Source organism: Sebastes umbrosus, chromosome 16 (assembly GCF_015220745.1).
Source record: "Sebastes umbrosus isolate fSebUmb1 chromosome 16, fSebUmb1.pri, whole genome shotgun sequence".
NCBI lineage: Eukaryota > Metazoa > Chordata > Actinopteri > Perciformes > Sebastidae > Sebastes > Sebastes umbrosus.
Window position 1 is genome coordinate 30,630,016 of NC_051284.1, and position 13,948 is coordinate 30,643,963.

Sequence of the window (13,948 nt, forward strand, 5' to 3'; positions counted from 1 at the left end):
TGTCTGCATCATCTCCTTTCGTTGTTGAAAAGAATCCAACCGTTCGTGAATAAAATAACTTTATTTTACCAAGAAAACCTGGTTTTCTGTTGCTTCCCTTTAACCCTAGCGAGCTGGGTCGTAACACCACGAAGTTAGGGTCCTTCAAATGAAAGGGACAGATGGATGAATGGGCGAAGGAGAGGCAGGTGTCAGCGTGAAAAATACATAGAAAGAGAGATTATAGACACGGATGAAACATGAAGGAAAGACTGGAAAGAGATGGAGAATAAAGAAAAGGCAGGAAGATAGAAGAGCAGCAGAGAGGAAGGAAGTTACAGAGGAGGAATAATGAGATTAAACTGCTGTTCATTCATTCATTGTGTTCATTATCTCTGATGAACTTCTTGTACTGAGCTTCATAATCAGAAAACAGAACGGCAGATCTCTGAAGGCGTGCTCAATGAAGGAATGATCTGATTGTCGTACTCTGTGTTTCAGATTTTGAGACGTTCACGGCCAAAACTCGACCTTTGTTTCCTACTCAGTTAACTTCCTGTTTGTCTTCTCTGTTCATGTGACTCATCCTCTCTCCTCACCTGTGTGGGTGTGGCGCTGAACAGCTGTTTCATCACTTCACCTGCTGCGTGTGAAGGTCACAATGACCTTCATATCTGTGTGTTTGTGTATTTCCACGTTTGGACATCAGAAATAAGACTGAAAGGTCTTCTTTCCGAGTTTGTTCCTTCTCTGATTCTCTGTATTTTGATTAACATAAACATATTTACTTGTTTTATATACATACATATTAACATATACTCTCCATATCTCTCTCTCTCTCTCTCTCCAGTTTAGTCCAATGAGGCTCGACCACCCACGTTAGGAATCCCGTAACTCTCTCTCTCTCACCATGAGCATCGCAGCTCTCTCACCCGTGGCCCCCGAGCCTCCGTCCCCGATGGTCACCTCCGTCACCCCGACCCTGGACCCCGACACCTCCACCTCCCCCGCTGCTGTCAGCCTGGACCCGGAGCATCAGTCTCAGGACGGGGCCTCGTCGCCCGGCCCGGGCCCCAGCAGAGGCAGCCTCACCGGGGGAGGAGCTCACCTGGGCAGAGACCCCTCCCACAGGTGACAACTTCTCTTTTCACTTCTGTGTCTTTTTCTCTAAAGAGTTGAAGAGTAAATCTTCTACTGTACAAATAATGTTAAATTTATTATGAAATGCTGGATAGCTTTGCCTCGTTGGGCAAACAAGGCAACTTTACATAATCAACACAGACAAAAATGTGCATGATCATCCCTTTGGAGTGGTGTTAGTGTCCACTTCAGCTCTGGTATGTTCTCTAGTACCAACTCCTGATATTCACCAGCTAGTGTCTAACTGAGTCTGTCTGCTGTTTGGTGCTGAGCAGGTAGTGCGTAGTGGCTTTATCAGAGCTTGGTTGATGAAAACAAGCTGCCTGCCTGAAATTAGGATGATGAGAGCGCTGAGACTGAACCAAAACAGTGAAGATGTGGATGGTAAAACCAAAACGATTCAGTCAGTAGAGCTGAGGGTAACTGCAGAGTCGGGGGATCATTTGTAGTAGTTGTAATGCAGTCATTTGTCATTTAATGTATATAAAACTACTGATTAGTGCAGCTTTAAGTCTTTCCATCTATCTCACGTGCCACATGTGTTGCTTCAGGTCAAAGAAACCTCCGCCCCTCCACACGGGAGCCGACTGGAAGGTCGTCCTCCACCTGCCGGAGATCGAGACGTGGCTGAGAGCGACCAGCGACAGAGTCACGCAGCTCACGCACTCTGTGGGACAAGACAGCGACAACAGACACGTTGACGTCCACCTGGTGCAGCTGAAGGTAGACAGGGTCACTCCTGCTCTTTGACCTGTGTGCTACATCTAAAGTCTTTCTTACTGCGCTGCTCCTTTTTTTTATTACACACCTTTAATGCAAATGGCTTTGCATGGATACCTGATGCACGTCTGCAGCTACTGACGCTGCATCTCTGTTGCATCACCTTCAGCGTGTTGGTCCGGCGTGGCCTGCTGACACATGCTTTGAAAATCCTCCATCCTACTGATATCTAGAATCTAACTACATGGTGTTTATATTTCACTAATCGATCGTCGATTAATCGTTAACATCCCTAGTTGGGATTTTACTGTCTAATTCCTGGACACTTTGTTGTTGATATTATTGATCCGGGCCTCGTTTTAATAACCTCAAAAGCTTGTAAAGGCTGCCGTCCCACTAAACAACAGAGACTAAAGCATCAAACACGGTCACAGAGCTGAGATTAAAGTGTTTGTTACTGCAGGTGCAAAACAACAGGGCTCAGGTGGACAGAAGAGACGTAATAAAGACACAAAGATTGTCCAAAGTTGGATCTTTCTAAATCTCCAAATGCCTGAAAAAGATGAAACTGAATGGTGAGCTCAAAGTTAAAGCTTCTCAAACTTCTTTGGGATCCAAATAATCGACAAACATGTATTGAAGCCTCTCGGTGTTGAATTCATGAAGACATCAGTCAATTCAGCCGTCTGACCTCAGGCACCAAATTACCCATAATGCCCTTCCTCTCTCCGTGGCCTTGTTGTTATGTAATGACTGTAAGTCACACAGTTTGACCGTTCATTTATTTATTTATGTAACTCAAGTCGGCGTGCAGCGTTTCCAGTGAGCGGGCAACGTTTGATTCTTCATCATCAAACTTCCTCCTCTTTAGTTTAGGCTGTGATTAGTCCGGTTCACGGACGGAGCAGCTCCTCTTCACGTCTCATTCACTGCGTCTGGGAAGAATTTAAACCCTTTAAACAATCTTTTTTTAGCTCTTAAAGGAGAAATACCCCCGAAATACAAACAAACTATTATTATTATGATGTCCCTTTAGGATTTGTTATTATCTTTCATCATTTATTTACATTAATCACATTTTATACATGTGTTTGCACAAGAATTATTGAATCTCTCAATCTCTGAAATAAATGTTCTGCTTAAATGTCCACTTATATTTTTATATTTAGAAACACTGAACTACATAAATATTCTCTGTGTGTTCCAATAATTCTTTTAAATTGTAGGATTCTTAAAATAAAGTTAATTATTAAACCAAGGTGCCGTGTTTTAAATGGCAATATTATTTTATTACATGGATTTGAACCAAATTCATCTTAATAATAATATGCAGTATTTATCTCTACTAGGATTACAGATTATTAGTGTCACATGGACGAACATTGTCGATCTCATTCTCTCAAACTAATTCATCACCCTTCCTCAGCACAGTTTAAAAGTGCTAAATGCAAGATTGTGCCCACATGGTGACGACTTGCAGCCGACGGTGGTGACAACGCTAACAACTTTACATATAGTAGATGTTTGATGTTGTATTAATGCTCCAGATGTCGTATAGAGAACCTTTCAGCTCACTGAGGAACCGTAAGCAACAACTCTGATGCTGCATTCATGTGCTGCTGGAAAGATCAAACATCCTGCTGTTATTCAGCAACATGATGATCAAACATTAGACGTTACAGAAGCTGCAGACTCATTCATTCATTTATTCACTCATTCATTCATTCATTCATAAAGACGCTGTTTTATTCTGTTCAGATGTAGTCGACGTGGAGGATCTTTTATTGATGAGGGTTTATTTATAACTACAGTGACTCAGATGTTTCCTCTTAATGAGGCTGCTGCTCCTCCTCTCCTCTCCTCCTCCTTCTCTCCTCTCCTCTCCTCCTCCTCTCCTCTCCTCTCCTCTCCTCTCCTCTCCTCTCCTCCTCCTTCTCTCCTCTCCTCTCCTCCTCTCCTCTCCTCTCCTCTCCTCTCGTTCAACCACACGGCAAACAAGCACCGGCTGTCACTAGAACCAGAGAGAGAGCAGGAAAAATAAAATACGTGTTGACATTTTGGAGAAAGGCTTTTAAGAGTTTTTAGTCTTTTTTGCTTGTGTGTGAAAATTGCGTTTCAATGTCGACATTTTAAATCCGTTATTGGTCTAATTTGCTTCGTCTGTGTTTGGTTTTCAGCTGCAAACACAAACAGCGATGTGCAAATTAGTCTTTTAGTTCCTGCGTTTAGTTCTCGGGTCTCTTCAGTACCTGGAACGAAGAGGGTTGTTTATTTGACAGCACATACGTACATGTGATTTCTGTTCACGTCAGGAAATTAAATCATCTTTTACAGACATGACATGCCCACTTTATGATAATCACATCCTTTAAGGAGCACACACTCAGACACTGTCATTCTGACAGCATGAGGATTACGTTTGTTTTCAGATTACACAACTTTGCTTTATAATGTACGTCTCTGTGTGTGTAGTCATGGGATGTCCTGGATCACAGCCTGGTTCTGGGAAGTGACTGTCAGACGTACTGTAGAGTGACGACAGTGTGTGTGTGTGTGTGTGAGAGAGAGAGAGACAACTACATCTTTGTAGTGTGGGACTGATGTCATTCTCACTGTGTGTGTCTCTATGTGTGTATTTAATCCATTTATCAGCTCCTGATGCTTCAGTTTAATTCCTCACCAGTCTGAACCAGACTCCACTTTGTTTTTACTGGATTTAACAAAAGAATATTCTCTGATTCCTCTCTTTAATTGTTATTTAACAGCAGACTGAGAGGCAGTGTTTTGCCGCAGTCACTGCTGCAAGGTGAGGAGTTTAATCCACTGGAGGTCAGCAGAAACAAGACTTTAAAGTTACTCTGTAAGTAGTGGCTCACCTGGTTGCGCCCTCTGGTGGCGAGAACACCTCAGACCATGCTGCAACTAGTAGAGCAAAGTCATACAAAAATAATAATAATAAAAACAATTATTCTTAATCCTCCAAATAGTTTTATAACCCAATCTTCACCCACTTGTTTTTTTAAATATTCAGAATATTATTATTAATAATACATTTTGAAGCTTTTGATGCTTTCCAGATTAAAAGATTTACAGAATAAAATATTGACATACAAAAAAAAGAGCATATATCAAGCACCACTGAGCCCATGCATAAACACATGGAGGTGCAAGAGCAGAATAAAAAAAATAAGTTACTATAAGTAAATAAGGATGGTTGATAAGAGAAATAAGATCTTATAAAGCAGGTGGAATTTAAGTAAAGGAAATAAACATACATATATATAAACAAATACGATGCAAATGTCAGAAGTGATCTCATATAAATCAGCCACAATGCCAATAAATGAAGGGATGTTTTAATTCAAAACAGATAAAAGTGCCAAATATACAGTATAGAAGTACATATAAAGATATTAAAACAAGCATAATTTAAATAATGCCAATAACCTTAAAATAAATAACCATAAAATAGTAATATAAAGAGGAAATATGAAGTGATGCAATATTGGAAAAAGAAAACAGTATATTTAAATAAAATAAATAAATAAAAAACAATAATAAAGATCTGTAATCTTATGTTTTTGAGGCTGAATTAGTACTAAATCTGCATTAAGCCTCATCTTCTCAACACTGATATAAAATTAGATCCATTTACATTTAAATGACCCAATCACCCAGCCTTTATTTTCAGTGTTGTCATGACAATAATCAAATCTTCCACTCGTCATCTTGCTGAGTTTTGGCAGCTTGTTTGAGCAGCGCCGTCAGCACTCACTAAAGAGGACAATAAGAGAGACAACAACAACAACAGAGACGGGACAGACAAAAGCTTGATGGAGATGTGCGGCGACGCTTCCGTCCATTCACAGCTGGAAGGCAGAAACACAAACAGATGTGACGCCTTCTGTTTTTGTTCACACTCACACGTATCCCGACACCTCTGTCACGTTGTGTTGGTGTCAGATCTGAGATCGATCAGGATCAATCACTGAGCAGATTTCTGTGAATGAAACAGAAAATCACTTTTCAGATTTCCCCTTTTAATCTGTTTCTAGTACAGAAAAGTTAGGTATATTAAAATGCAGAAAAAATGCTTTTAATATATAAACACAACTGATAAATGTTCCACGATGAAGCAGTGTGCCTTGAATCTTAGGATCCCATTCCTTCTGTGTTTGACTTGATTTTTCCAGTTTAGGAGAACCAGCCTGCAACAGTACAAAGGTCACAATCTTATAATTAGCTCCTCTAAAAGGACTATCCTCATCCTGGGACGCTGAATATTGCAATCAAATATCAGGTTCTATCCCCTGCCCAAAATCCTCCGACAGAAATAGATCTCCAATAGTTGGATAATTTAGGAGAGAGCCAGAACATGTGTGCCAGAGTAGCAGGGAGCTGTCACAAATAGAGCCTACATTAAGGTATATTTTGGCAATTTTGATTTTGGAATAATGAAGACGATGTAGTACTTTGAACTGTATCAGACCATGCCTAATATATGATGCTCTGTGGACATGCTTCAAGGCAAACAACACCTAACAGACTCTACAAGACATTCACTTTTTTATCATTTTATCTTTTCTTTATCACTGAGCTTCTGTGTTTTAGTTTTATAAATGATTCTTCTGACTAGAGCAGTGAAGAACAGAGCAGGTGGATGCAATCTGAGCATCTTTATGATCACTGTAGGACAGATCACTCATTCTCTGGTTGAGGGCTCCATCTAGTGGTGAAACTTCTGTATTACAACACGGAGAGGAGAGGAGAGGAGAGGAGAGGAGAGGAGAGGAGAGGAGAGGAGTGGAGAACACACAACGTGGAGGAACTTTTCACTGTCAGACCCGACGTCCATACTCACAGACTCACAGACTTCGAGGCTCGTTCCTACAAAGTCCATGAGGCTTTATGTCTGTCTCATTCTCTCGCTGACATTTTTGAGCCCTTTATGAACACTTTCCTTAAAGGGACTATTTGTAACTTTCAGAATTGCTTGTTAACAGCTTCACATGTGGCCGTTAAGTCAACGAAAGTCATCGTCGGGCTCGCGCTTGCTCGCTCTAAATATACCTGAACGAGCATCGCTCAACACAGTGAGGCGACACACTTCAGCTAAAAGCACAATATCACTCTATATTTCAGCTGCTTGGCAGTAATGTTAGCTGACCAGACGAAGGTCTCTCCATGAATCAATGCTGATCCTAGTGTTGGCTTTTCCTGCTTTAGCAAAAGCGGGTCAGTGCCGGGGCTGAAGCAGGAAGAGAAACGTTATCGCCTACCGACTGCGCCCGCGGGGACACACCGGCACCCGGCAACGTTTCTCTCTGCGGAGCCCCGTCACTTCACAAGACACGGGAAACCTCTGTTGGTCTGGAGGAGCTGCAGCAGTTATTTCTGCACAAACGTCCACTCTACATTCACTAGATATTCTCAGAGCTAAACTAACTCTTCTGCAGTGTGGAGTGAGCGCGCATGAACGTCTAGAGGTGGAGCGAGACAGCGAGAACGCGCGCGCTGTCTGAGTGAAGGCAAGCAGGCAGAGGAGATGAGACAGCGGCCACACGCGAGCGCGCATATGGCACATGCGAGTGCGCACATGTGCGAGCGCGCGCATGCGAGCGCGCGCATGTGTCCCGACCCGGTACATTTATACGCTTAAAAAGTTACAAACAGTCCCTTTAAGTCTGCATTTTTGCAAACTTTGCCTGAGGGAATGACCCACAATTCATAGCGTTGTGACGTTAAACACAGTGTTGCCAGGGGAAGCCTGGAGGCATAAAAAAGAGGTAAACAAAGAGCACCGCACCTGGGTGTTCAGCCAGACATATTAAATTCACACAGAAACATTAATATTAAGGATTTAAGATGGAACATAAAAACACATGAAATCAGAGGAATGAGAGCAGTAGACTATATTACACACCGGGTTCATTCATCAAGTACTGCTTTTCATTTTGCTTAATGAAGTTTGACAGAAACAAGTAAATAGATTTTTTTTCCTACTATGAAATGACAAAATGTCTGACATGAAAACATTATATTATAGTATATATAATAGACTAACCCGACTGAACCTGCATTCTCTCTACCAGCCAGCAGGGGGCGACTCCTCTGGTTGCTAAAAGAAGTCTGATTGTATAGAAGTCTATGAGAAAATGAGCCTACTTCTCTCTTGATTTATTCCCTCAGTAAACATTGTAAACATGAGTTTATGGTCTCAATCTCTAGTTTCAAGTCTTCTTCAATACAGCATGATGTTCATTTAGTAAATGATGGTCCCATTTAGAGTCAGATAGACCATAAAGCAGGGGATGCTTTAGGGCGGGGCTACCTTGTGATTGACAGGTCGCTACCATGGCGTTGTCCGGTCTGTTTCGTCTTACAACTTTAACCCTTTCACAGTGTGTTTTCAGATGCCAGTTGCCAGATATTGAGATTGATGAGCACAGGTTTTTGTTTTGGTCTTTGTTACCAAACCTGGCAACAAGACTCTGGAAAGTCACTTTGCTCAGCTGTTCAGTAGTTTCAGCACATAATTCCCGTTAAAACCAGATCTAATGAAACCAGATGCTGCGTGTTAATCAGTGAGCTTTAGACGTGTTGGTGTTTGGTGTATTTTTAAACTTTGGACGGAGCCAGGCTAACTGTTCCCTCTGCTTCCAGTCTTTATGCTAAGCTAGGCTAACCATGGACCTATGGTTTGGAGGCCTGTGAGTGATTGTGTTGTGTGATAAAGTTGGTTAGTATCATCTGTGTTTAGATAATGAGCTCCTTCAGGCCCGTCTGACCTGGATTCACCCTGAGCGTGCTACCTCAGGTAACATCCAGGCCCGAGTGGGCCCGAGCTTCATTTGACTTAACTGCGGGCGTGGCAGTCGGCGGGGCGTCGGCGTCGTCGACAGAGCGAGAGATGGAAGCGGACAGACGGGCAGACTGCTGTTTTGAAATTGTATTCTCTCCTCGCTGCTCTTTTCTTCTTTCTTTCATCCCCTCCTTCTTTTCTTCTCTCTCTTCCTCTCGCTGTCATATTTATAATGCGTTTGCCTGCAGGGCATTTTTCTATAACCTGACCTTGCCACGGAGCGACTGTTGGACATGATTATAGTGATGCAACCCCTGTTCCTGTGTGTGTGTGTGTGCGTGTGTGTGTGTGTGTGTGTGTGTGTGTGTGTGTGTGTGTGTGTGTGTGTGCGTGTGTGTGTGTGTGTGTGTTGGTATGCCGGCCTCTCAGCCATTCTTGGTATCCGGCTGCAGGCGGTGTGTAACAGCTGCATGGAGAATGTCCTGCAACGCTCTGACAGGGAGGGGCTGCATGTCAGTACACACACACACACACACACACACACGTTCATGTTCAACTAGGAGACACAGATGCAGCAGTGTTCTTATTGATTCTGTCAGCAACTTAATGATGTCATCCAAAAGTGCTTTGGAGATTTTTGCAGTATAAAGTCTAATCTCAGTGTTGGATAGCAACAAAGTACATTTGCTCTTCTACTTTACTAGAGTATTTCCATTTTCTGCTACTTTATACTTCCACTCCACTACATCTCAGAGGGAAATATTGTACTTTTATCTGACAACTTGAGCTACTTTGCCGATTCTTATTAAAAATAGAAAATGTATGATTATAAGATGAGAACATTTTTTTTGAATGAGCTCCACCTTCACCAGCTGCAACATTAAAGTGATGAACACATGAATGTATCAATAATTATAATACAATAACACAATATAGTTTATTCTGTAATGAGACATTCTGCATAATGAGTATTTACTTTTGGTACTTTAAGTATATTTTGATGCTAATACTTTTGTACTTTTTACTTAAAGCAGCAGAAGGCAGTATATTTTTGGCATCAATGGGCAAAAATCCCATAATAACCTTTTAGCATATTGTAATTCAAGTGTTCTGAGAGATAACTAGACTTCTGCTCCTCCTCATGGCTCTGTTTTCAGGCTTTAGAACATCTAGCCCATGACGGGAGACTTTGACCAATCACAGGTCATTTCATTGAGAGAGCGTTCCTATTGGCTGTGCTCCGGTCATGTGACCAGAACTTGGCGTTCCTTCACCAGATTTCACAATGGCCGCGGCGTCACAAACTTTCTCATTTTACAGCTAAACCGTGCACTACAAGATGATTCTGAAAACATCTGAGGAGAGAAATAGACATTAACGTAACAGAATATTGATTCATATTTGATCAGCGCTGCCTAGTTTGACCGTTTGGTCGGAGTTCAGAGTGATTGACAGCCGGCTCTCATAGACGGCAGCTGGACAGCAGACCTCAGATCAGCTCTGACTGCTTTTTTCTCCTCCGGTCTGTGAAATCTTGCAGATACCGTTAAGAGCACCGGAAGACACCGGAGGACACCAGAGGACACAGAGGGACATGATTTTTTTCAGGTTACCTGTTTCATGAACTACTGTCACCATATAGCGACCGGTTTATAAAAATAACTTCCAATCTCGCCTACTTCAGCTAAAGAAAAATTTTGAATGCGGGACTTTTAAGCTGCCTTCACATGATAAGAAATTTGCTCTTCAGTCCCGGCGAGGTAGTGCGCAGAGCCTTGTGGAGGCAAAGCGCAGCGCAGGTATAACATGCCATCAAAAGTGCACGATTCACTGTTTCTAGGCAACAACAACAACAACAACAGCTGCAACTGTTGTTAGATTAGAATCAAATCTAACAACAACAGTTGCAGGTGTTATCTCACTGGTTGTGTTTTCTCATACTACTACGCTACGATCCACATCTTCCTCTGTTTCCCAAACAAACTGAAAATATAAATGCGTGTTTGCTTCGTCAGTTTGTAATAAACGGGATGATTTATGACATTCAGAGAGGTGTCCTCAGAGGGAGAATTTATCAGATGGAGATGGAAAATGTTGTAAATCTAAACATCAGATTATCACTGTCACATAATATTAACTATTTAAACAAATAAGACGAGGAGGAGCAGGATTGGCGTCCACTTTTTGCAGCATGTAAATTCAGTTTGGTGTCCACATCGGACCCTTAAATCACAATACAAAGTTATAAATATGAGTTTATGTTACAGTCGTGCATCATCATGTCGCAGCTTTTAAAGAAATCTCCTGAAAGATAAACTCTTCACATGGAGAACATGATCAGTTTAGTAGATCTGTGTGTCCCTGATTCAAAACCCACAGAGCTTTATTTAAACAGGAGCAGCCTGCCGTCTCCCAGCTGTCAGGATATTTATATCTGCTTATGTCACTGTCGTCGCTACGCCAGGAATCCTGGGAACTGCTCTCAACATGGAGGGATAGAGGTTAGATAGAAGGAAAGTAGGAAGAGAGAGTTCACTCAGTTCAGATGACCTTTTCAACTCACATCAGAGTTGGTGATTGTTGGAAAGACTAACAGACGGTTTGATTTTGTTTCTGTGGAGTTTGAATGAAGTGTGTTTTACAACGATCAGTGAGGTCAAATTACCTCTCTGACTGGAGTCTGGAGGCTTTGAGGAGAGAAGATTAATTGCATGTTTTGCAAGTTAATTAATTATTATAATTGTCCAAATCCCTGTTGATGTTATTTATCATATATTCACTTAAACGCACATAGCATTGTACCGGAGCTGGAGCCGATAAATACCTGTGACTACTGAAGAGTCATTTGTCCCAGGAATGAATGTTGATTGAAAGCTTTCACACTGAAGACAAAAGCCTGTTAGAGGGTTTTATGTCCAGTGGGAAAGGGGCTTAATGTTAGAGCTAAACTGAATAAAACAAGTGAACTGAAAGGGAAACAGTTTCTCTGTTTTCAGCCTTTGACACTTTGAAATTGGACATTTATTATTATTTTAATGATGAAACATATTTTCTTTCTAGGAAATAACCTTCACGTCTCTCTCTCTCTCTCTCTCTCTCTCTCTCCCTCTCTCTCTCTCTGTGTCCCCCCCCCCCTCCTCACAACTGTCACAATTAGCAGCTGTTGCATTGCAGACGAAGATTGTGTGTGTGTGTGTGACAGAGAGAAAGTGTGTTTGTCTGTGTGGAAGGATGTTGTTTGTTGTTTTGGTGAGAGCAGATCCAGGAGCTGTGTGATACCTAAGAGCTTCCTCAGGAGTTTACGGTAACTAATATGTGTGTTTACAATTCTATCGTCTTTAAATGATTCAATAATTTGACGTTATTCACACTGATGCAGTAGATACACTGACATCTTATTGTGTTGGAAGTGTTTGGAAACAAATTTGTGTTTATGCATTATTATGGCGTTAACTTTGACAGCCCTAATAATAAATAAAATGATTTTGTGTCTACTATTATATGTAATTATTCTAGTAATGCATGCAGCTTTCTCTTAATATTTTCTTGCAAACTTTTAAACAACTTTCTCCGGTATGAGGGAGCTACGTAAGTAAGGACGGCAAAACGTTCAAATATTTTGATTTTGGACAGCAGTGCCGTCTACCATTACCGTTACCGTTATTCTCTGCCGGCCTCTCCTAATTCTACCGTCCTGCTCACTTCCTCTAACATCATATCCGCTTTGCCATCTACCGTCTGCCTGATTCCATGTGAATGCAGCTTTCAGACATGTTACTTGTCTGTGTAAAATATGAGAAGGACAGTATGACAGTGTGTGTGTGTGTGTGTGTGTGTGTGTGTGTGTGTGTGTGTGTTTTAAGTGTTAAGAATGACACAGAGAATCTGCAGCTACAGTATGTGTGTGTGTGTGTGTGTTGAGGGGGTGGGGGGGAGGTTGGTCCTAAAATAACCTCCCCAACTGTTGTCACCCCCCAACACCAACACCCCCATGCAAGAAGCAGGTCACCACACACACACACACACACACACACACGCACACACACACACACACGCAGACACACACAAACACACACACACACACACACACACACTGCTGGCGCGTCAGTCTGTCACCATCTCCCACATGGAGAGCAGCAGTGTGTGTTTGCAGCTTTGGACAGAAGGACCACTCGCTGCTTTAGCTGCAGACAAACTTTAACTTCATGACTTGTTTTTTTATCACATTTGAGAAAAACATATTTTAACTTCAAGGACTCAGATTTGTGAATTATTGATCTGAAACGGTGTGAAAAGGTAAGAACACCTCTGACCTGCTCCGTGTCGGTTGTTTAGAATTTAAAAGTTGACTCTCACCTCGATAGAGAAAGTAGAAACCGACGGTGGTTGATCACGCTGCTGCATGAAGTTTGTTAAGTGTCTGAATGCAGCTTTGGTCTGTGAGCTTTGTTCAAAATGTCAGGTGATCACTTTTTAGAAATTGAAACAGAAATATATCTCAGTTTCAGAAAGCTTCCTGCTGTTAAACCCACATGAGAAGGCTGCAGTTTAACTGTTGTGGCGGGACGGAGCACATAGAGGAGTTAAAGTTGCTTTGTTTGTTATAAAATAAAGTGTTTTTGAATATTAGATTAGAGAAATCAGATTTGTTTAAAAGTGACAAACAGCATTTGACGGTGTTTTACTTCTTTGACCTCCAATAGCAACAGGAAAGTTTAGGTGTGATTTGCTTTATATTCAGAAGCAGATAAAAGTTTGTTGCACATACTGTAAGTTTCACCATGTTCACGCTCGCTGAGGGAGCGGTACTTCAAATCTGTGAGGATTTCTTTGTGTGCGGTTGCATTTGATAGATCGTGAACCGCCGTGAATGTGCAGTTTTCCACCATAAAACAGCACGATAACTAAGTATGTTTTAGTTTTAATGCAAGTTTAAATGGAAGAGGAGGAGGAGGTTTGTATGTGACCATGTAAACAACCAAAGAAGAAGAAGAGACTGGAGGAACACTACAGCTCCTACTTCCTGATAGTTTCCCTCCAGTTTCACCAGCATCTGAACCAGTCTCATAATATGAAATATCTACTTTCACCCTTTCATTTAGAAAACAAGACTAAATACTCATTAACGTTATGGTTCCCTGATAGCGTTGGGTTTTAAATCTGAAATATAGCCAAATAGGTGTTTTTGCTTTTCGCTCTGACATCAAATCCTCCGTCATCGTCTTCAACTCTCTCTCTCGTCCCGTGTGTAAAATCTGACTCCTGCTGTACGGAGCAGACACTTTCACTTTCAGTTTGTAGCGTCCG

At 41.7% G+C, this 13,948-nt stretch overlaps 1 protein-coding gene across 2 annotated transcripts in view; it reads left to right on the top strand.

Annotated features, from left to right (window-relative positions):
• The first annotated feature begins 889 nt into the window (after positions 1-889).
• Positions 890-13,948, top strand: part of akap6 (A kinase (PRKA) anchor protein 6) — a 187,565-nt gene continuing 174,506 nt past the window's right edge. For both annotated transcript variants that reach the window (XM_037796614.1, XM_037796615.1), the window contains exons 1-2: positions 890-1,110; positions 1,671-1,842. In XM_037796614.1, the coding sequence (XP_037652542.1) occupies positions 890-1,110; positions 1,671-1,842 (393 nt within the window). The remainder of the gene's footprint in view (positions 1,111-1,670; positions 1,843-13,948) is intronic.